At 42.4% G+C, this 24,728-nt stretch overlaps 3 protein-coding genes across 3 annotated transcripts in view; 2 read left to right on the top strand and 1 right to left on the bottom strand.

Annotated features, from left to right (window-relative positions):
* The first annotated feature begins 171 nt into the window (after nt 1-171).
* On the top strand, nt 172-5,649 carry acrbpl (acrosin binding protein-like). Its single transcript, XM_031906689.1, has 6 exons — nt 172-253; nt 565-804; nt 2,481-2,575; nt 3,149-3,212; nt 4,353-4,968; nt 5,400-5,649. The coding sequence occupies exons 2-6, from the start codon at nt 732-734 to the stop codon at nt 5,560-5,562; spliced, it is 1,011 nt and encodes a 336-aa protein (XP_031762549.1). The 5' UTR covers nt 172-253; nt 565-731; the 3' UTR covers nt 5,563-5,649.
* Nucleotides 5,650-5,893: 244 nt separating this feature from the next.
* Nucleotides 5,894-7,341, top strand: LOC116412453 (acrosin-binding protein-like). Its single transcript, XM_031906690.1, has 3 exons — nt 5,894-6,333; nt 6,862-6,948; nt 7,097-7,341. Exons 1-3 carry the CDS (start codon nt 6,250-6,252, stop codon nt 7,199-7,201), a joined length of 276 nt encoding a protein of 91 aa, XP_031762550.1. The 5' UTR covers nt 5,894-6,249; the 3' UTR covers nt 7,202-7,341.
* A 4,764-nt stretch (nt 7,342-12,105) lies between these two features.
* ccdc6 (coiled-coil domain containing 6) overlaps nt 12,106-24,728 on the bottom strand; it is a 29,691-nt gene continuing 17,068 nt past the window's right edge. The window contains 7 exon segments of the mRNA NM_001247986.2: nt 12,106-14,197; nt 16,734-16,858; nt 17,529-17,629; nt 17,850-18,006; nt 18,978-19,138; nt 20,164-20,267; nt 21,153-21,281. Coding sequence (NP_001234915.1) covers nt 14,021-14,197; nt 16,734-16,858; nt 17,529-17,629; nt 17,850-18,006; nt 18,978-19,138; nt 20,164-20,267; nt 21,153-21,281 — 954 coding nt within the window. The 3' untranslated portion in view covers nt 12,106-14,020.

Below are 24,728 nucleotides of genomic sequence, written 5' to 3' on the forward strand. Positions count from 1 at the left end.
TCTTACTTCCCCTTTAACAGAAGACAACGCCTACTGGATATAACTCATGTGCTGCTGCATTCATTAACTGAGAGATGAGAAATTAACTGAAATTTTAGTTTATGAAGTTTATGATATGTTCTCACATATCGGCCTTTAAAAGAGGCAGGGTCTCTCTTATGTAAAGGGCACAATCATAAGTACAAGGCACAAAAGTAAAAGTGTCCATTTAAAAGACAGATTCACAGAAGCGGAGATTGAGTTTGTGAATAAGGTGATAAATACCGACAAATCTATCTCCGCTTTTATTTTGCCACCACTTTTGTGAATTCCCCCCAGTGGCTATCCTGGGAGACGGTTGCTAGGGACAGTCGTTGTGACTGGGTTGTAATTATTACTAATTATTATTTACTTAGTAAAAGGGAAAATAATTTTTTTATGTGAGACCTATGACCAGTTAACAAGTTGAAGACCAATAGCAGCTGGAAAGCCACAGATTTGGTATCTCTGACTTTTATAACAATGCTGTGGGGCCTATTGATCAAAATCATTAATATCTCTTTGTTTCTTCTTGTTTTCCTGCAGCCGTTTTTATTTTATTTTCAACTATTCCATCAGTTAGGGTGCGGCACATTGCCCACTCTACATTTTCCAACCCAAAGCCTGGATCCCCTCTTTCTGATCAAGAATACGAGCAATTCTTTGAGCACCTGACGCCAAAACTAAGGGCAAAAGCTTTATGTAAGAAGCGTATGGCTTATGGGTGCGATCACCCAAAAATCCAGGATTTTGATTTGAAAGAAAACCACGGAATTATCCCTAAAGGTAAGTGTAATGTGAATAGTAGCATTTTAAGCTATTGTGTGTTTATTGCATTTTTATGGCTCAGATGAGAGCAATTCCCAACAAATACACCTCCCTTTTACAATTAGAAGTCACAGCACAGATCAATGGCAATAAATATATATATATAATAACTGAAGTTCAGGAATCGCTCACACAGGACTTAAGATATATTATACCAAATTATTTAAGGTAAACAGACAAGTTGTATGTTCACCTTAAATAAATTGATATAATATATCTTAAGTCCTGTGTGAGCAGTTCCTGAACTTCGGTTATTATTCATTTTTGAATCCTTGTGGCAACTGCACCCAGGCAAAGTATCCCACTTTAAACGTGAGTGCTGGCTTCCCATGATCGATATATATACAGGTCATGGGATTGCAACGTAACTAAATATTTTATTTTTTAACTACATTAGATTTTATAATGCACAAGTGACAAAAGTGATATTATTAAGCCCTGATATGAATTGATACCACCACTTTGTATAACCATTGATAAGGTTATTTTTCATAGATTATATTTGCATGTATTTTTTGGGACATATAAAGACACAAATTTGCAAGAGGAGATAAACAGCTCAAAGATTTCCAAAATGAATGAGTTATAATTGGGGTACATTATCAATGTGGCTACAGAAATGGGAAAAGAGAAAATAGAGAGTACTGATCAAGGGACCGCAGTCTTAGGAACATCGTAGGTCATTATTAAGTAACTAATCCAGCGTTTTTCAACCGTGTGCCGCGAGATGTTGCCTGGTGTGCCGTAGGCAGGGCCGCAATTTTTACTTTAAAAAAAAAATCCGGGCCCTGTCATTGGTTGCGCCCCGTGTGTACGGGTGACGTCAGTACGCACGGGGCGCAACTTTATAAAAGGGCCTGTGTGCGGTCGCGTGTAGGCAGAAGTGCAGAGGCGGCGCGCGTGAGGGGAAGATGCTGCTGAAGCCGCCGAAGAGTAAAATGCTGCTGGGCACCAATGTATTAGGGGGGGCCACGGGGCACACTGACTTATGGGGGCACTGCTGCTGGGCACCAATGTACTAGGGGGGCTGGCTCTTGGCACCAATGTACTGGGGGGCACTGCTGCTGGGCACCAATGTACTAGGGGGGCACTGCTCTTGGCACCAATGTACTAGGGGGGCACTGCTGCTGGGCACCAATGTACTAGGGGGGCACTGCTCTTGGCACCAATGTACTAGGGGGGCACTGCTGCTGGGCACCAGTGTACTAGGGGGGCTGGCTCTTGGCACCAATGTACTGGGGGGCACTGCTGCTGGGCACCAATGTACTAGGGGGGCACTGCTCTTGGCACCAATGTACTAGGGGGGCACTGCTGCTGGGCACCAATGTACTAGGGGGGCACTGCTCTTGGCACCAATGTACTAGGGGGGCACTGCTCTTGGCACCAATGTACTAGGGGGGCACTGCTGCTGGGCACCAATGTACTAGGGGGGCACTGCTCTTGGCACCAATGTACTAGGGGGGCACTGCTGCTGGGCACCAGTGTACTAGGGGGGCACTGCTGCTGGGCACAGAGTTAAATTTTTTAACATTTTCTAATGGTGGTGTGCCTCGTGATTTTTTTCATGAAACAAGTGTGCCTTTGCCCAAAAAAGGTTGAAAAACACTGAACTAATCTATATTTGTATTCCCCAGGAACCGTGTGTACAGATTTCATATTCTTTCATCATTTCAAATCCTTCTGCCAATTTGCCAAGTTTCGATGCTCGAATAAACTTTACTATGCAAAGGTAAGAAAAGCGGGTGTTGGGGCAAACAGAGATGTCACGTAACCCCATGCCATTAGGATGATAATGATCCTGTCCCGTAGGCTCTAAACAAGTCAGACTCTGTCCTTTTTTTTGACTCATGTAAAGAAAGTTTTGCACTTATTTCAATACAGTGCGCCCATTTTCTTCAGTGTTCTGTTCTGACACGTTTCTTTCTATATAACTGATACCTGGAATTTTTTCAACCTAATGACTATTCACACTAAATTGTGAAATTAAATAGGGTCTCAAAATGCCTGGATTGGACCATTATCACACTAATGACATGGTTTAGTTGACGTCTATGGGAAAATGTTTTGATCATAGGGCGGTGGGGCTTATTGTGACGGCAATGAGTCAACTTCTACCTTCTTCGATCTTTTACCTTGTGTAATTAGCCCCCCTATTGTTTTGTTTTGTAGTGTCTCTTTCCTTTTACTTTCCTTAACTTCTCTATACCCGTATAGCATATATTTTGTCTTCTTTCTCACTATATTCCTTTCTCCTCATGTTTTATCCCCTCCACTTTGCTTACACCATCTCTTTCTTTTTCAGAGGATGCCATGCAAGCATCCCATGGGGAATAATCACCAGGTAACACAAGCTGTTTCAACAACAGGTAAGTACTTGGCAAATAGGTCAAATAGTGTTAGTGTTAGAATACCAAGGGCCTTATTGTGTGACCAGCATGTTGGTTAATAGACTTTCTGCTGAAATATAATGAAGCCTTATTTTGGTTTTAACATTACGTTTGAAATTGTAAAATAAAAGGCAGATTTTGGAATAAATAAATGTTACTCTGTGACCTCCCACTTGTAAGTTATCACCACAGTATCACAGTCAATGGCACGCATTACTATAGCATTAATTTAATAGTGTGAAAAGCCGCTTTACGTTGGTATTTGTTAAGCACATTCCCCAGGGCCAAAATACTGAGCATATTTCAAATATTGACAAAACTCAATTTTTTTCCAGAAAAATTACACATTTAAAAACAGTTTAAATGTAAATCTGGGACAATGTTTTACAAATGCTTGGCGGAGTAGCCTCAACTTAAACCATGACTTCTCTGAATTTAGAAGTTGTTCACTAAACCCACACAATGAAATAACTGAATCTTGATGTCTCAGACTAAAGGTCCCCATACACGGGCCGATTCTAGCTGCCGATATTGGTCCCTTAGACTGATTCGGCAGCTAATCAGCCCGTGTATGGGCATTACCGACGGGCCTGCCCAACCGATATCTGGCCTGAAATTGGCCAGCTATTGATCGGGCAGGTTAAAAAATCGGATCGGGGACCACATCGGCTCGTTGCGTGGGTCGTAGCCTGGATTCAACCTTTTTTCGCACACCCTCAGCTCTCCAAAAAACTTCACCGCTCGGTGCACACTGCTGGAGGGATCGGCACCCTCCCAAATATTCCAAATAGAAACAACAGCACTGGCACTCAGGAGCTGCATACGGGACTAGCCCTTTAGGTATCTTTATTACAGAAATGCATTTCCGTAATAAAGATACCTAAAGGGCTAGTCCCGTATGCAGCTCCTGAGTGCCAGTGCTGTTGTTTCTCCCGATATCGCCCACCCGTAGGTGGAGGATATCGGGAGAAGATCCGCTCGCTTAGTGACATCGCCAAGCGAGCGGATCTGAAGGTGTATGGCCACCTTTAGGCTGTACGCAAATAAGGAATTATGTCTAAACCATTTGCATCTGTTTTTCAGTCTGGTAATTAAATTATATAATTTCTCTATGTGCAGCTCGTGAATTTGTTACCAGTTCCTTTACTTCTGGTGACCAAATAACATTTACTGGTCCATTCGAATCCAGTAAGACCTTAGAAGTGGTCAGTCAACCTACGGATTCTTCTTTTGGCAATTCCAAGATGGAGCAAGAATTTAAGAGCCAAGTTACTGAAGCGCCAATTAGCAAAATGGCAACACTGAACTACCAAGATTCTAAAGCAGATCAGGTGGTTCAGGTTTCTGAGATGAATGTAGATGTGCACAAGGCAAAAGAAGCCGATGTCTCAGTAGCTTATAGGACTTCATCAGAATCCAAACCTGATGAGACCTCTACAGCACTCAGTACAGTCACAGCTCCACCCTATGCAGATAGCACACAAGGGACCAGTTCGGACCAGGAATCTGAGTACAAATTGTTACCAGATCTCAAGAACAAAATTAAAATGCTGGTTAAGAGTATTTTTAATATGACTGGCGTGAGTCCAGGTCTAAGAAATCCTGTGAACCTAAAATCCTATCCAATGGCAAATGAGGATATTCAGGAAACTACAGAAGATATATCAACAACGACAGTCACAACAGAAATACCAAAGACTGAAGGATCTCCAAAAACAATTGAATTGAATTTAAGGTAAGAAACTGGTTCTGTTCTGAAGTGTAGCATAGAGCACAGGCGGGTGTATGGAGAAGCACCTTCCACACCCACTTAATGTCAAAGAACATGTATTGGTTAAGTCGATTTTAACTCTCGTTAAAGTCTAATATAATGAAATCTTATTTATCATTTAGCACAGGGGTGGCCAATACGTCGATCGCAGTACACTAGTTGATCCCCTGTGGATTTCTGGTGGACCGCGATCAAGCCAGGGATGTGGAAGTGCTCCGTGAATGCGTACATATGCTGCGTCACGTATGTATGCATTCACGCCGCACTTCCGGTCAAAAGTCTGGCCACCCCTGATTTAGCAAATACAGATTGCTTTATTATTTATATTATATAGGCATAGCCAGTTGTGCCAGGATAGCTGCCAACATCAGTAATATTCTCCCTCTTTCTCGTAGCCTGAATTCACTGAATGATCCTGAAGTCAATAAATCGTTATGTGAAGCACTTTTCTCCGGAGCTTGTATTCCACCTGCTCCACTTATTCAACAGTGGAAAAAGTTGGATGACGAAGCTCACGGATTCAGAGATGATGATATGGTAATGATCTTACAATATTAATTGAACAAACTTATTATAAATACATGACTGATTCTTTTGGCTTTATTGTCTTTCCACTTGTGGTGGCGCTTACTAACCTTATTATTGCAAATGGCTTCTAGGTATGCGACAGCTTAGGCCGCTGTCATGTGAAGATATTCCCACTCTCTGATTTCTGTTCTTTGAAGATCGATCAATGTAATGGGCACAAAGATTTACAGAGGGTGCCCTGCGGGAACCCGAACTTTGAACTTTACATCTCTCCAGATCTACCTCTGAGAAGAGAGCAAACAAATGAGGTGATTATAAAAAATAAAAGGGGATGGTGAGACATAGGTGACTGCTGGGGGGGGGGGGGGGGGGGTGATAGGGATTATTAAGGTGGTGTGGAAATAACAAGGGCACTGCCTGGCATGGAAGTGTGGCACAGGAGGGGGCACAGTATACTGCCATCATTTACATTAATGAACAGATTGTTGTTTGGGGGGTGGCAGTGAGCCAAGGCACACTGCTCGGGCTCACACAGCTCACTACTGTGGGTGCCAATAAATCACAGGGCAATAAAAAGTAAAACAAACACATCCATTGTATAGTTGACTCACTTTCTATATTCTTCCTGCATAGATTCCAGTTGTGAAGACTAGAAGGTTCCCTGGATTTTCTGAATTCCGGGGCCGTCATTCTAGCTTCTGGTGCAGTCGTCTGGCTATGCACGGCTGTCAAGATTTTAGAGTGGCCAAATGGCTTGGTGCAGAATATGCTGCATATCACAGAGGAGACTTACCACAGCAGGTAAGGAGAGATTAAGCTGGAAATATATTCATAGATAACACGAGATAGGTTTATTCCCTACATTCTCCCTACGTGTGGATTCCTTATCTTAAATTTCCCTCTTCCCATTACTCACTGAGTTAAGGTCCCCATACACGGGCCAATTATAGCTGCCGATATGGGTCCCTTGGACCGATTCAGCAGCTTATTGGCTCGTGTAGGGGCAGAACCGAGAGGCCTGGCTGACCGATATCTGGCCTGAAATTGGCCAGATATCGATCAGCCAGGTTAGAAAATCCAGTCGGATCGGGGGCCGCACCAGCTCGTTGATGCGGTCCCCGAACCGAATGCCCCATTGCCGCATGTAGAATTCGATCGTTTGGCCCCAGGGCCAAACAATCGAATTCGCCTACATGCCTCCCCAATATCGCCCACCCGTAGGTGGGGATATCAGGTGAAGATCCGCTCGCTTGGCGACATCGCCAAGTGAGCGGATCTGCCCGTGTATGGCCAGCTTTACTTACCCCTTATCCGTGGTCTGTTTTATAGATCTGTGACAGTGAAGGATACAAGTTTCCCAATTACTGTGCATTTAAGAGCAAACAGTGTCTGATGAAGAAAGACTATCACGAAACGGTAAGCGATTTGTACCTGCTTCTTGTCCCAGTAGTATAGTACAGATATTTATATAGAGTGCAGAGCAGCAGAGACAAAGATATTACATGATGTATGTTTTATCAACAGCGAGTTAGTAAATATAGGTCTGTTCCCATTTCTATTGCAGCTGTATAGGACAGAATGCTATCAGACAAAACGATACAATGAGCTCAGCCCAGAAGAGGCAGAGGAAGAAGTCCAAAGGTGGATTGACGAAAGTGATTTGTCTTAAGGTTCATCATGGCATACCGTACAGTAGCCAAGATCTGAACCAGAGAAACCAAATCAATGAGCTCAGCCCAGAACAGGCAAAAGAAGTACAATGTTACAAACCTACCTTTGTAACCCCTTGCTCTGAAGAAAAAAAATCTACTTTCTATATTATATTTTTATATGAAATGTACTTTTTATATTATATTTTTATATGAAATGTACTTTTTATATTATATTTTTATAGAAAATCTACCTTTTTATATTATATTATATTTTTTTAAGAAAATCTACCTTTTTATATTTTATTTTTATATTATATTTTTTTAGAAAATCTACCTTTTTATATTTTATTTTTATATTATATTTTTTTAATAAAATCTACCTTTTGATATATTTTTATATTAAATCTACTTTTTATATTATATTTTTTTTAAGAAAATCTACCTTTTTATATTATATTATATTTTTTTAAGAAAATCTACCTTTTTATATTTTATTTTTATATTATATTTTTTTAGAAAATCTACCTTTTTATATTTTATTTTTATATTATATTTTTTTAGAAAATCTACCTTTTTATATTAAATCTACTTTTGATATTATATTTTTTTAATAAAATCTACGTTTTGATATATTTTTATATTAAAACCACTTTTTATATTATATTTTTTTTAGAAAATCTAACTTTTTATATTATTTTTATAATAAATCTACTTTTTATATTATATTTTTTTAATAAAATCTAACTTTTGATATATTTTTTATATTAAAACCACTTTTTATATTATATTTTTTTAATAAAATCTACGTTTTGATATATTTTTTATATTAAAACCACTTTTTATATTATATTTTTTTAATAAAATCTACCTTTTGATATATTTTTATATTAAATCTACTTTTTATATTATATTTTTTTAATAAAATCTACCTTTTGATAGATTTTTATATTAAAACCACTTTTTATATTATATTTTTTAGAAAATCTACCTTTTTATATTATATTTTTTTAATAAAATCTACGTTTTGATATATTTTTATATTAAAACCACTTTTATATTATATTTTTTTAATAAAATCTACGTTTTGATATATTTTTATATTAAAACCACTTTTTATATTATATTTTTTAATAAAATCTACGTTTTGATATATTTTTATATTAAAACCACTTTTTATATTATATTTTTTTAGAAAATCTACCTTTTTATATTATATTTTTTTAATAAAATCTACCTTTTGATAGATTTTTATATTAAAACCACTTTTTATATTATATTTTTTTTTAGAAAATCTACCTTTTTATATTATATTTTTATATTAAATCTTTTTATATTATATTTTTTTAATAAAATCTACCTTTTGATAGATTTTTATATTAAAACCACTTTTTATATTATTATATTTTTTAGAAAATCTACCTTTTTATATTATATTTTTATATTAAATCTTCTTTTTATATTATATTTTTATAATAAAATCTACCTTTTTATATTTTATATTATATTTTTATATTATTTATATAGAGTTCTATAAAATCTTTTTTACTATATATAATATATATTTTTGTACAAAATGTAATTGTCAATAAAACCAATATAATTTTTAATTAAAAAACACTGAGCTACAACTGTGTCATTTATGTAGGGTCAAAGGACAAACATAATGTGTTTACCCCATAACTGCTGGGTTAGGCTGATGAGTGGAATAAAAAAGCCAAAGTATGTACCAAGTCTAGTAACCTCTAGCAACCAATCAGCTGGTAGTATATACTTGTCACCTGATCGCCAAGGCTTTCTTGTAGTAAAGTGAAAAAAGTGTAAAGCAGTGATCCCCAACCAGTGGCTTGTGAGCAACATGTTGCTCTCCAACCCCTTGGACGTTGCTCCCAGTGGCTTCAAAGCAGGTGCTTGTTTTTGAATTCCTGGATTGGGGGCAAGTTTTGGTTCCATAAAAACCAGTTGTACTGCCAAACAGAGCCTCCTATAGGCGGCCAGTCCATATAGGGGCTATTAAATAGCCAATCACAGCCCTTATTTGGCAACCCAGGTACATTTTATAGGCTTGTGTTGCTCCCCAACTCTTTTTACATTTGAGTGTGGCTCACAGGTAAAAAAAGGTTGGGGATCCCTGGTGTAAAGTGAAGTTCAGACCAAATATCTTTCAATGCCTCCCAGTGTCTCTTAGCAGTGACTGGAAAGTTATCCACCAATCACTTTGTAGACTGGAAGGATTTCAGCCGAACTGCTCGTCCTGTCATTACGTTTTGGGGGTGTACCCCAATTATCAGGTATAGATACCTTGTGACAGGGTAGTTTAAATAACTTATTGCTTTACAAAATGCTCAAAAGACCACAGTTACACCTGGTTTTGTAGAAAGGCAGATAGAAGCGGCTCCGCAGGTTAGGGCTGAAATGTATGCGACCATGGAGGGTTTGGGTTGGGCCCTGGTCAAACTGAGGAAGTTCACCCCTTCCTCTGCTCAATAAATTCCCTGTCTTGGAACCTAAAGCACACAATGAAGTAGCAAAGAGAGCAGAATGATATGGGTGTGGGTCCTGCAATGGCAACATTTTGTGGGTTATTGTTGGGTGCGGATTAAGTTTTTGCGGGTTGAGTTTTTCCTAAACCCACAAATCCCTATTACACAGAGCTGAGGATAGGGACAGGTTTGCTTCTCTCCGCCTGCCTACAAACCACAGACAGACACAGTTCCTCACATGTGACTTAAACAGCAGGATTATATAAGCATGACTATGTAATCTTAAAACACACAAAATAATCACAAAGTAAGGCAAAAGAAACGACCAGTGCAAAAAAAGTAAAGCAAAGAAATCTCTCAGGATGTTTACATGGATTGCCCATAATGCCTTACTTTGCTTATTTTGTGTGCAATAGGATTACATAGTAATGCTGCCATAATCCTGCTATTTCAGCGGGAGGGGGGTCACGATGGGTGCAGTTTGCCCAAGGGAGAAACCACTGTAGACTGGGAGGGTTCCAGCCTGAGATGCCATTCCTACATTGCCTGGCTGGTATTTTGTCTTCCCCTCCAGTAAAGAAAATACTTGGGTTACAAAAGAAATTTGGATAAAACAGGAAAACATCTCAAGTGATTGTTAAGGTCCCCGTACATGGGCTAATTCTAGCTGCCGATAATGGTCCCTTAGACTGATTCGGTAGCTAATCGGCCTGTGTGTAGGGACTACCGCCGGGCCTGCCTGAAATCGGCCAGATCTCGATCAGGCAGATCAGGGACCGCCTTTGCCCGTCATTATAATTTGATTGTTTGGCCCCAGGGCCAAATGATCGAATTAGCCTGTATTCTCCCGATATTGCCCACCCGTAGATGGGGATATCGGAAGAAGATCCGCTCGCCTGGCGACATGGCCAAGCGAGCGGATCTTAAGGTGTATGGCCACCTTTTCAAATATCATTTTTTTATCATGAACATCCCTTATAGAAACTATAGGTTGGTATAATAACCCAATACCGAGCCGGTTGCTGGTCTATTAGTGTTGCCCAGCTCACAATATTTAGGCTTCTTATGTAAGCTGGATCCCAATATCATTGTAACATATTGGGAATATCTTTCCAACTAATGGTGACATACAGCCATTAACAACCTGCATCTATCTTAGAAATATAACCCTACTCTATTGGCTGATCCTATTATGCTGCTTAAAAGGATCAACCAGTGAAGTAACATAGTTCCCAATAAGTTAGAATGATTGGGGACCAAGGTTAGTCATGTTGCTAAGTAGATGTGAAATGTTTTGGCTATATAAAACCAATTAAGATGGATGGATGGATGGATGGACCTATCTATCTGATCTATCTCGAAGGTGTGTCTGTGTCAATAGATATAAACCTCAAAAAAAAAAAACCCCAAAACTACTGAAATGCACGTGGATGTCCAGTATAGAATACAGCAATGTAAATGCCGGGGTTATTTCCTTGGGGGGATTGGGCTCAGCACAAAGGGACTTTGTTTACACAGAACTGAATACTCACTTTTTGGTAATTCCACTGCTGCCCCCTGAGGTGCTGGTTTTCCAGCTTTCAGGGGTACAATAAGATAGAAGGCACTTGATATTAAGTGTTGCTCAGACGGCTAGCCCTGTAGTTTATCATCTATATTATGATGCCCATACACGAGCACATTTAGACTGTCCATTCAGGCTCTTCAGCCTGATCTGGCCAAAAATCAGCCAGGTGGATTGGGCAGGGTTGATTTTCCCATCAGTTTGTTAATGCAGTCTCCCCCCCCCCCCTTACAGTTTCCCCATCAATGTGATCCAATCACTTTCCCCTGATATGCCCACCGATATGAGGACTAGATTCGCTCGTCCGGCTCTTATAGTGTAAGGCCCAGTTAAGATAAGCATAAGTAGAGCATTACAATGTGCAGTCTTTTGTACCATGGCCTAGGAGTCCACTTTCTATTTATCTGTAAGTCAGTTTGTGTTCTTATTATTAACCTTTATTAATTTCCAATGAAATGTATAGGTTCATTTTGATTATCAGAAACAAGGTGATGCTTTTTCCCATACATACTGCTTGAGGGTATCCCCAGTATAATTAGGGGAGACACCGAGACATGCCTACTTTATTCTGTTTGTTTTTTTCTTTTTTAAGTTTATTATTAATATTCAACTAGTTTGATTTTCCCTTATTAAATCTTATACCAACTCAATGTTCCCCAAACTCCCTCTGGGCACTGCCATGTACAAGGCTTGATGGGGGATATAGCCTGATTTGCCCCCCTGGGATCAATCTCTAGCAATGTAGAGAAACCGAGACACCACCACTGGGATTCGGAACCAGATTTAGTTGATAAACATTCACTCTTCTTTGTGTATAGAACCCAGACATGAGCAGAACACGTACACTGAACACACACCAAATAAAACACACCTCATGTTCCACTGCAAAGTGAACCCAAACAATTTATTTGTGCTAAATGAATGGAAAAAAAAAAAAGTTCTCTGAAAATAATTCCTTTATACATAGTACCGGCTTTCAGTATTCTGCTAAATAAGCATTCATTAGTGCCAAGCTGCGCTCTCTGTAACCTGATTTGCTGAGCAGCCAATGCTAAAACTTCCATTTCCAATGGCATTAAGCTTTCTGCCCATGGGTGCCCAGGAACAATCTAACTAAAAACCAAAGAGCCTCTATAAAAGCCAGGCGTCCGGCCTTACACTCTCTCTGCTCCACCTACAGGGGTTACGTACGTAGCTTAAAAGGCAATTTTCACTGGGGAAAACTCCAGGGAAGGAATGCAAAATCCACCTTCGCACAGACCTCCTATTACAACTGGATTTGCCTGTTAAAATGCTTTCCAAAAAAAAAAAATAATATTAAGAAGGCAATGTGTTTCTAAAAGGAAATCTAAAAAAATCCAAGTTTCCCCTTTCTAAAAGAATTTTCTAATATTCCCAAACATGAGTAGCTCGCCAGAAGGAAGGGAGGAGTTGCCCTTTGCCCCCGTCCCTGAGCACTTCCTGAGCAAAGCAGAAGCTGCTGTAGGGAGAGTGTTCATTTTTGCAGGAAATCGGCCAAAACCTATGTTTAGTTGAGCCAGACTTTCAAATCATGTGACTTTAAAGCTACGGCAAACAGAATGAGACAAATTTCTCTGTGCCAATTACAGTTGAGAGGTTGGATATTGGGCCATACAAAAGCGTGAGGGTTTGGGCGCATCTCTAGTTCTATTACACGGGAGCAGCTTGTATTTTAGCTTCCATTCTCCTTTAGCCAAATTTACACACCCCAAAGCCTTTGAAACTGGACATAAAAAAAAAGAAATCAAAAACCGGTGGCGTTATCGGAAATGGATGGGCGGACAGCTTACGGGATACAATTATCTAAAACTGATACGATTAGGTTTTAAAGATCCATTTACAATACATTCCACATATTGAAACAAATGTTTTCCCACGTTTCACGACCATGTCACCCACGAATAAGTTCTCTGCGAGTCGGCGCGGCGTTGTGTGTCACGCGCGAGACCCTCGGTTGTATGTATAGTAAAATATAAAATGTTTTGCAAATCACAGGCACTGAATGACCCCCCTCCCCCCAAGTCTAGAACATGATTTCTCTATAGAACCCCTATGCGTACCGGCAGCCTATAGCATTGCTCTGCGCGCTGCGTCAGCATCTTCTAGCTCAACGCTGTGCTTTATTTCTAAGCTCTGCAATAAAACATGCTGCTATATTCCAACAGGTGGCCTACCGTTATTAAGCAGAAATGCTGGTTTACTGATTCCGACATTATTCCCCTCAATGCAGATGGGCCCAGTAACTGCAGTGGTTTCACATGCCCCTGTAAGTTCATTAATATTGATCATATGTAGTGATTAATTACTGTAAGCTTGGGATACCCCATTAAAATACAAAAAAAAAACAGTCCAGACCATCATGCGTTTTCATTTGTACGCAGACCAACGAAGGGGAACTTAAAAAATTAAAAAGAAAACCCCAAGGTATCCCTTTGATTACACAAACCTAAAAGCGTCGGAGCAGCGCGACTTAACATGGTTTGTTCTACTCAATACCAAGTAGCGAGTGTTCCAGCCGAGGATGAGCGCACATGTAGTTTTCTCCTTAAACATGGACGGTGGGGGATACGTGTTGGGAAGGTAACGCTGTAGACCCACAACACTGGCTGCGTTTCGCAGACAAACATTTACAACACGATTAAACAGTGAAGCCTATGGAACCTCAGTGCAAATAGTCAAAATCGAAATATGACAGGGAAGCCTTTGGCTTTCGGTAAACTGTCCCACGTTATGAGTCCAACTCAAAAGGCAGAGACTGCAAAGGTCATGCACTAGGGCTGAGAGGAGGGGTGCACTGAATTGTGGGAGGCTGAGGACTGAGACGCTGCAGGCTGCGCTGGAGGAGGCGGTGGCGGCGGAGGTTGAACTGGAGTCTGGGTGTTGGGAGATGGAGGTGGCGTAGGGCGCTTGAACTTGTCTGGGCTGTTGCTTCTTCGAGGAGAAGGTCTCTGGAAAACACAAGCAAGGGAGTGTCTTTAAGAGAAGGGAAATGTGAGAAGACAGATGCAGGGATCATAAAGAGCCCAGTGCAGCTGTGAGGCTGAGACCTTTGTCTCTAGGTCTGTTCATGGGGTTCTGATTACCTGAAAGGATTAGAAGTCATTTGGATGACTGCACAATAAGTGGCATTTTGAATTAAAAAAAAAAAGTTTATTGGCATCCTACACCATTACTGACCATACAGCATGGCCCTGAGCTAATGTCCCCTCACTCCTGGGGTAACTTGTGGGAAACAGCTAGGCTGTCTGTTCGTACTGCGTCATCTCCAGTCAGTGGAGAGACAGAACCGAGGATAATTGTAATGACCAGCAGGGGGCGCCACTGTTTTAATAAGCAGTGCAACAATGGCTAATTGGGTAAAATAATGTGCAGTGGAGAAATTCATTTGTTTTGGGGTGTTTGGGCCACTGAGTGCACCACAGGGGTTGCAGAATAACAGGCCGGTAATGTCTGAGCCTCTAAACTAATCTTTCTAACCTTTATTGCACACTTTTATTATATTTAATATTTGTATTTATTTTTTTTTTGTCTACGTAAAGTAGACAAAAAAAAATTTAATTACAGTAATGATGCTTCATTGTTTGTATATGACAATAAACTTGAAACTTTTCCCACTAACCAACCAAAATACTGTTCAAAGGTGCTGCAAGGAGATCCAGGGCTTATTTCAGTTCAGGCAATTCCATTAAAGCCCCACACCAAAGGCCAGTTCCACCCAGGCCCACACACTCACAGGCCAGTCCCACCCAGGCCCACACACTCACAGGCCAGTTCCACCCAGGCCCACACACTCACAGGCCAGTCCCACCCAGGCCCACACACTCACAGGCCAGTTCCACCCAGGCCCACACACTCACAGGCCAGTCCCACCCAGGCCCACACACTCACAGGCCAGTTCCACCCAGGCCCACACACTCACAGGCCAGTCCCACCCAGGCCCACACACTCACAGGCCAGTCCCACCCAGGCCCACACACTCACAGGCCAGTTCCACCCAGGCCCACACACTCACAGGCCAGTTCCACCCAGGCCCACACACTCACAGGCCAGTTCCACCCAGGCCCACACACTCACAGGCCAGTTCCACCCAGGCCCACACACTCACAGGCCAGTCCCACCCAGGCCCACACACTCACAGGCCAGTTCCACCCAGGCCCACACACTCACAGGCCAGTTCCACCCAGGCCCACACACTCACAGGCCAGTTCCACCCAGGCCCACACACTCACAGGCCAGTTCCACCCAGGCCCACACACCAAAGGCCAGTTCCATTCAAGGCACACACCAAAGGCCAGTTCCACCCAGGCCCACACACTCACAGGCCAGTTCCACCCAGGCCCACACACTCACAGGCCAGTTCCACCCAGGCCCACACACTCACAGGCCAGTTCCATCCAGGCCCACACACCAAAGGCCAGTTCCATTCAACCATTCAAGGCACACACACTCACAGGCCAGTTCCACCCAGGCCCACACACTCACAGGCCAGTTCCACCCAGGCCCACACACCAAAGGCCAGTTCCATTCAAGGCACACACCAAAGGCCAGTTCCACCCAGGCCCACACACTCACAGGCCAGTTCCACCCAGGCCCACACACTCACAGGCCAGTTCCACCCAGGCCCACACACTCACAGGCCAGTTCCATCCAGGCCCACACACCAAAGGCCAGTTCCATTCAACCATTCAAGGCACACACACTCACAGGCCAGTTCCACCCAGGCCCACACACTCACAGGCCAGTTCCACCCAGGCCTACACACTCACAGGCCAGTTCCACCCAGGCCCACACACTCACAGGCCAGTTCCACCCAGGCCCACACACTCACAGGCCAGTTCCACCCAGGCCCACACACTCACAGGCCAGTTCCACCCAGGCCCACACACTCACAGGCCAGTTCCACCCAGGCCCACACACTCACAGGCCAGTTCCACCCAGGCCCACACACCAAAGGCCAGTTCCACCCAGGCCCACACACTCACAGGCCAGTTCCATCCAGGCCCACACACCAAAGGCCAGTTCCATTCAAGGCACACACCAAAGGCCAGTTCCATTCAAGGCACACACCAAAGGCCAGTTCCATTCAAGGCACACACCAAATGCCAGTTCTATCCAGGCCCATACAGCAAGAGGCAGCTACACACCAAAAGGGGTACTGAATTAAATAAGTGATTAAGCAGAAGAAAAAAAAAACAATGATTAGATGATTTGCTTGGCGTCTGCAGACCTGAAGCTCCCCCTTGTGGCTGTTTATAATACAGCGAGGGCACACAATGCAGCCAAGGGTTTTGTTGTGCTTCTGTTCAAATTTGACCAACCGTTCATTATTATATATGTACACACACAATTTTTCATACACACCCACACAATACAATAATCTTTCATCCTGGAAGTTTCTCTTGCACATGGAAATCTCTGCAGTTAAGTATAAAATATACAGCGACGTGCGAGTCCATTCCTGCAGTGGAACCCGCGTGCACTTACCGTGATACCGTGAGATGATCCCATATGTTGCACGTGTAAACCTGGCGAGTTAAAGTACGACATTCCGGCTCTGGTCAGAGAGGTTGGGGGCGTGAAGCCCACGTTGTGACTTGCGTACGACAGGCCTGGGATGCAAGAGAGAAAAATGACATGATTTTTCATATGAAACTATACAGGTTGACAGAGAGAAAATACACTTTACCAGCAATACTTCTGCTAGAATTGCCTTCTAGCAACATTGTTTTGTATGATTATATTGGTCCGTGTATGGTCAGCTTAAAGGGGTTGTTCTCCTTTGAGTTAACGTTTATTGCCATGTAGATGGTAATATTCTGAGACATGTTGCAACTGATCTTCATTTTTTTTTATTTGTAGTTTAATTATTTACATTTTTGTTCAGCAGCTCTCCAGTTTGGAGTTTCAGCAGCTCTCTGGTTGCTAGGGTCCCTATTACCTTAGCAACCAGGGAGTGGTTTGAAAGAGAGACAGAAATATTAATAGGAGAGGGCCTAAATAGAAAGATAAGTTATGAAAAGTAACAATAAAACTGTAGCTTCACTGAGTAATAGTTTCTTGGCAGCCAGGGTCAGTGACCCCCATTTGAAAGTTGAAGCGAGTTAGAAGAAGGCGGTAAATAGTTAAACTATAAAAAAACGAATGCACAGAATTGGCCATTCTATAACATACAAAAAAGTTAACGTAAAGGTGACCCACCCCTTTAAGAAGACTCAGCAAGGCAGAGGCCACTGCTCTGGTATGTGTAAATGTTTGGAGAGCTAAAGGGCAAACACTCACCGGGTGATATCGGCCTGCTGGAACTTGGCGATGGCGTATACGGTATTGGGCTGGACACAGTGCGAGGCCTCAGGCCTTGTGCCGACATCTCATTAAAATACCTACAATTGAATAAAACCAATGAATCGGACTTCAATGTGTGCTTCTCTCACAACAAGCAACGGGACAGAAACGCACCAATCAGATGGCCGCTTTCATTACATGACCAGGGAAAGCTAACTGCCCGCTACTGATCAGCGCTTCGGGGGAAACTCTGCCTGTGTTACTATGTAATGCCGAGTCTCAGTCAAGTAAAGGCAAAAAACTAAACATAAAACTCACCTTTCATCATCCATTTCTAAGCTGGACTCGCTTTCTGATAACTGTCGGCAAAGAGCTTCCCGCCGCTCCATCTCCCGCTGCAACTTCCTCTGAAGCCTTAAATTCTCCTCCCTCATGTGGCGCTCCTCCTCCAAATACTGCGCCATCTTCTCAGTGTCTACAACGGAAAACAAGAGGCTAAGCTGAGATAGCAATATACATACTTTTATATTTGTACCGTTATGGGAATTATTTCATTCCTGAAACTGATGATAGGAAACAACAAGGCAGCAGCAGAGCAGTGATTGGAGAGCTGAAGGCAGCAGACAACAGTACAACAGAATACACTTAATCATCTCCATAGCCAAGTCACCTACATACCTGTGTCAGCAATAACTGCAGTCTCGGAGGTCACCCATTTTTATTGCCAGGGCTGTTCCAGTATGTGAAGTGTGGCTTTTACAGAGGAGAAAGCAAAGTGCTGCTCTACCAAGATGACAGCTGGGCTCCAAAAATGATTGGTAAATCACTTCTTGTGAGAGAGGTGCACAAAGTCTTTATTGGGGGTTTTCCTTGTACAATAAGGCAGCCCTATGGCCATAACTTTAGCCAAAGTGACACATTTTAAAATTCCCTAATATTTATTGGCACAGAATCTACACGAGAAACCCCATTAAACAATACTTCTCACCTAAATGCATAGTTAATTTCTCTCCTGCACTAATGAATTTGTAGAGTGCATCTTATGACACACGTCACAGTGTCTCAACAAACTAATATTTTTGGCACAGGAAAACACAAATATGCTGTATAGGTAAAATATTCAAACTAATACTCTGTAGCACTAACAGCTTTAGCTCTTATGGGGTAAGTAGCTTTGCACGTGCTACAGGGGCGCTTCTGGCCTATATTGTAAGCGTGTTGCACAAGTGTTTGCTGCAAGGGGACAACAAATGTAGAAAATACCCTGTCCTCCCTCTCTAGCTGTCATAGTTTTCCCAGAAACAGTGTTCTGTTTGTCTTTCTGGTAGTAAGAAACATGTGGCCCAAGTGGCATTCCCCCAGCGCTGTTCTGCAGGCACCGACTGGCAGTAGCTACAATTGTGCCCAACTCAACCCTTGGGTTGCCAATAAGGCTTTTTTACTTACGCTGCAGTTGCGCGGCCCTCAGCTGTTTCTTCAGCCTCTCTACTTCATTTTTCAGAAATCGAATGTGTCTCATCATGTTTTCCGGGGAGTCGATTTCCATTGAGATGTCTCGTGGCGACGGTGGAGCAGAAACAGGTTGGTCTAATTTCTCCTGTAATATCCTAGAACAAACATGATGATGATGATGATGATGATGATGAACAAAGAGCACTAAGCAGGCAGCAAATCCAAGACTAAAATGCCTTTGTGTCCATTCTTTGGCGAACTGAAAGCCACTCAAAGGATCCCACCCAGGATCCATGCCCAACAGAACTCAGCGCTTACTATTCTATTTTCATATTCATTTATACTGAATGAGCTTTCGGTTTAGGAATATTTTCCCTTGCCCTTCATGGACCAATATTCTTCACCCCCCATGTATTGGCTGCTGTCTGGATATTTAAATAGGGATGCACCGAACCCGCTATTTTAGTATTTGGTCAAACCCCGAATCCTTTGTGAAAGTTTTGTCCAAGTACCGAACTGAATCCAAATCCTAATTTGCATTTGCAAATAAGGCCATGGAAGGGTTAAAGACAACCACATGGTGAAACGATTTCCAACTACTGTGTTTATGTGACAAAAAAAAGCAAATGATATAAAGGATTCTGTTTGGCCAGGTACATGGATTTGGCCAAATGCTGCTGAAAAAGGCAGAATCTTGGCCGAATCCCAAACTGAATACTGGATTCGGTTCATCCCTATGGATAAAAAGAAACCCAAGGAAACAGGGAATGGCAGTTATAGACAGCAGGAGCACTGACCCAAGTGTTGGAAGTGGGTTCATAGGCTTCAATATCCGCTCATTTGGCGAGCTCACCAAACAAGCTGATCTTTGCCAAATTTGCCCAATCACATAGTGGGCCAAATCAGGCTGACTATCATTTGGCCCCTTTGCCAATGATAGGATAATAATGTGGGGACCTAGGGAGAACCAGTGGGAGAAGCGGGGGACTGCATCAATGCACTTTGGCCGATGTTGGTCAGATATTGGCCTGCCAGGCACCACACACACAGGGCACAACAAGCCGCTGACTATGTCCGGAGAGGCCAAGTGGCCAGTTTGTATCTGTCTGTGTTTGCCCACCTTCTGAATATAAACTCTAATGACAGAACCCACACAGTGAGCAGCGCCACAGTCACCAACCTTTTCTCAGCCTCCAGCTTGTCCATTCGCTTCCAGAGACGGTTCACCAGGGCCTCTTGCTCCTGTTCTAGTGTGTTCTCCAGGTCAATCTTCTCCCGCCTCAGCTATGGGAATTACAAGCAACCAACTTACTAACTTCACACTTATTTACAATCAGAGTTTGAATTTTTAAAACCATAAGATGAATGAATTTGGGCTTTCCCCACATCTTTTGATGTTTTTTTACAGCATTTTTGCCTCATACTCTTTCTCCTACTCTCCTGGTAAGAAAGTGGAACCATTTCTATCAACAAGAGAGTCAGGTGTATTAAAGGAAAACTGTACCCAGAGAATGAATACTTCACCAACAGACAGTTTATATTATGTTAAGTGACCTATTAAAGAATCTCACCAAACTGGAATATATAAATGAGTAAATATTGCCCTTTTATATCATTTCCCTTGAGCCGCCATTTAGTGATGGGCTGTGTGCTCCCTCAGAGATCAGCTGACAGAAAGCGATGCAGCTCTAACTGTAACAGGAAGTAGTGTGGGAGTAAAAGGCAGAATTCTGTCCATTCATTGGCTAATGGGGCCTAGCATGTATGTGTGCCTTGGCTTGTTTGTGTGCCCTGTGAATCATATGATCCCAGGGGGCGGCCCTTAGTACTTGCAATGGCAATTTTCTATTTAGGATTACCCAATGGCACATACTAATAAAAAAAAAAAAAAAGGATATTTTTAGGAAAATGGTTTATTTAGATGAAGCAGGGTTTTACATATGAGCTGTTTATGCAATATATTCTTATAGAGACCTACATTGTTTGGGGGTATAGTTTCCCTTTAGATCCACTCTGTCAACATAGAGCCCCCTCCCATACATATGCCCCTGAACATATGCAAAACCACTGCTAATTGCAGTAAAATGACATTAGCTTTACAAATGTCTAACAAACAGTAGTAACCCCCTTCCTTGCCCCCCAGGACCCCCAAGAGACAAGCTCCTGTACCTGCTCCAGGGTGAGCTGCTTGGAGATGGTATCATTCTCTAATTTCTTAATCTTCTTCATAAGCTTGTTGACTTGGAACTCCTGCTCCTGCTCCAGGTGCTGCTCCAGCTCAGCCTTTTCGTGCTGCAACTAAACAGACACACAAAGAATGTTTATGGCATCAAGAACAAACAAACTCTGGCTTCGTTATTTAATATTTATTAGATAATATTTACAAGAATGAAAGCTGGATCATGCCAAAAAGGAAAGCATGTTCTTAAAGGGATGCACAGACTGCAGAAACACTGATACATACCATATGTTGCACATACTTGGAATAAACCAATTTGTTATTATACCTGTGGGCTAAACCAATAGGGGTTATTTAAGAACACATGCATGAAAAGTGTTCCTGGGGGAGCCAAATAAGGGCTGTGATTGGCTATTTGGTACCCTCTATGTGGACTGACAGCCTATAGAAGGCTCTGTTTGTCAGTACACATGGTTTTTATGCAACCAAAACTTGCCCCCAAGTCAGGAATTCAAAAATAACTCCCTGGTTTGGGGGCACTGAGAGCAACACCCAAGGGGTTGGGGAGCAACATGTTACCCCCGATCACTGATGTAGAGAGTGATATTCTGAGACAATTTGCAACCAGGTCTTCAATATTTATTATTTGCGGTCTTTCAGTTATTTAGCAGCTCTGCAGTTATCTAGTTGCTAGGGTCCAAATTACCTTGGAAACCACAGAGCAGTTTGAATGAGAGACTGGAATATGAACAGGAGAGGGGCTGAATAGAAAGATAAGTAATTAAAAGTAACATTAACAATAAATGTGTAGCCCCCATTTGAAAGCTGGAAAGAGTCAGAAGGCAAATAATCCAAAAACTATAAAAAAAAAAAAAAAAAAAAAAATGAAGACCAATTGAAAAGTTGCTTAGAATAGAGTATTCTATAACATACTGCAAGTTAACCACCCCTTTAAAAAAATGCTGCTCAGCTTTAAAGCAAAGCATACTGAGTGGGTTGATGTGGCCCTGTCCTGCTGGGCTCTGTAGGCCTACAGTATGGCCTGATCCTTACGCTTGTTACCACATGATCGGATCAGCCTAAATGTGGCCTGGTGTGTTAGGTAAAAACTTTAGGTATATGTCCAGCTTTAGATAAACAGCCCTGCTTATTACAACTACACAGTTCAGGCCATACATGCAGGGACTTGCTCTTCAGCAAATGTGCTGTGAGAAGCATGTAAGGGCTCTGGTACACGGGGAGATTAGTCGCCCGCGGCAAAACTCCCTGCTCGCGGGCGACTAATCTCCCCGAGTTGCCTTCCCCCTGCCATCCCACCGGCGAACATGTAAGTCGCCGGTGGGATGGCAGACGCGTCGGCACGATTTCGCACAAATCGCCGAAAAAGACTCGCGAGGCTTTTTCGCCGATTTGCACGAAATTGCGCCGCCGCGTCTGCCATCCCACCGGCGACTTACATGTTCGCCGGTGGGATGGCAGGGGGAAGGCAACTCGGGGAGATTAGTCGCCCGCGAGCAGGGAGTATTGCCGCGGGCGACTAATCTCCCCGTGTACCAGAGCCCTAAGAGACACCCTTAGGGTGAAGACACACTGGGCTACTAGTAGCAGCTACTTGTCAAGGCTACTAAACTCCAGAAAATACCCTGCCATAGACAATACTGAGAATTGCTTCTGCTAAAACACACACACACACACAGTTATCAGTAAATAATCAGCATTGGTTATTTTAGTAGCCACAACAAATACCTGCTACTAGTAGCTCCATGTGTCTTTACCCTAAGGACTGTGACAGACAGGGAGATTATTCGCCAAGCGACAAATCTCCCTTGTCACGGGCGATTTATCTCCCCAAAATGCCATCCCACCAGCGAGAATGTAAATCGCCGGTGGGATGGCATACGTGTCGCCGAAATAGCCGAAGTTTCCTTTCAAGGCAACTTCGGCAAATCGATGTGCTGCGTATGTGATTTACATTCTCGCTGGTGGGATGGCATTTTGGGAAGATTAGTCGCCCGCGACAAGGGAGATTTGTTGCACGGCGACTAATCTCCCCGTCTATCACGGCCCTAATTGGGACTGGGAGACCTCATAACTGGTGCCACACAGGGCTGCAAGTCACACAAAATGACACAGATTAGCCGCTGTACAGTAGGTTACACAACCATAAAAGTGGAACACTGACTATGGATTGGACCCAGGAATGCTGCTTTGGTCACACTCACATTAATGGGCTGGGAAGATAATATCAGGGATTTATTTCTATGAGAGAGTATGTTGCTCTTGCATGTCTCGTAACCTATACCGGTATTACTTTCCCATACAGGCCTGATTATACCTGTAAGGAGATGTTTGGGAAGCTGTACGGTCAGTAACACAAACACAGCAATTCAGTTACATTATACCCAATTCTGCCAACAGATCTGAGAGAAGGTTTCTTACTCCTCTGTAAATCCAAGCACATATCCTACCACTCCAGCTATAAACTCCTTTATACAAAGGTAGGTCTGGGAGGTACCATCAATGTCAGTTTGTATATGAATAGGCTCACTATATAACTGGATGAAGTAGAACCGGCCATCCTTGGCCAATCAGGTACAGTATCAGAGTGACTGGACCATGGGTCAAATGAGCAGTTACATTACAAAGGGCTAAACACTGAATTTACAGAGTTATTTAGCTTGTTGTCTAGCAGCTAATCAGTTTTCAAAATTCAGCAGCTATCTGGTTGCTATGGACCTGTTTACTTTAGCAACGAGAGAGTGGTTTGATTGAGTGACTGGAATATGAATAGGAGAATGACTGAAAAGAAAGCTAAGGAATAAAAAGTAATAATAACATTGCAAACACACAAAGCAATAGTTTTATCACTGCTGTGGAAAGATGTAAAAGAGAAGGCAAATAATTAAACTACATAAAAAAAAATAATGAAGACCAACTGCAAAGTTTCTTAGAATAGTCAAAGGTGAACTGCCCCTTGAAGAAATATCAAGGCAAAAGCAAGAGAGAATGACACTGTGTATGAAATGATAAAGGGAGGTGAGCTGTGCGGGGAGGCTATGGATTTCCTGTGCAGCTCATAGGGGATAAAGGGAATTACAGAGCAGTTGGTGAATGAGCGGCGAGGGCTGACAGCACAAATCAGCACTGGGGAACAGATCTATATCTCAGAGACAAAAGGATATTGAATGGAAAATAGAATTCTGAGAAGTCTTACCAATGAGGAAGCAAGCAGAGTGCCCAGGGCTCCCCTGATATCCCATTGTGTGGGAATGAATACACTTCACTGGGAGTTACAGTTCAACACAGCTCAGCTAATGACTTCCTACAATCTTTACTAAGCTGTTAACCTGCCATTATGAACAAGTTATATAAAATAAAGGATGACTGTACTTTCTACTCACACAGCCACTCACAGGGGATGGAGGAAGCATGGCGGCTCTTGCCTCACATCCCACACACAGGCTGCTCTAATGTATACATCATAGGGCCCCCAATTTCCCATACCCCCATACCTTACTGGGGTTCTGCCAACACTTATTAATCAGGGGCACGTGAAGTTAAATCGG

The sequence above is a fragment of the Xenopus tropicalis genome, chromosome 7, assembly GCF_000004195.4.
Source record: "Xenopus tropicalis strain Nigerian chromosome 7, UCB_Xtro_10.0, whole genome shotgun sequence".
Lineage (NCBI taxonomy): Eukaryota > Metazoa > Chordata > Amphibia > Anura > Pipidae > Xenopus > Xenopus tropicalis.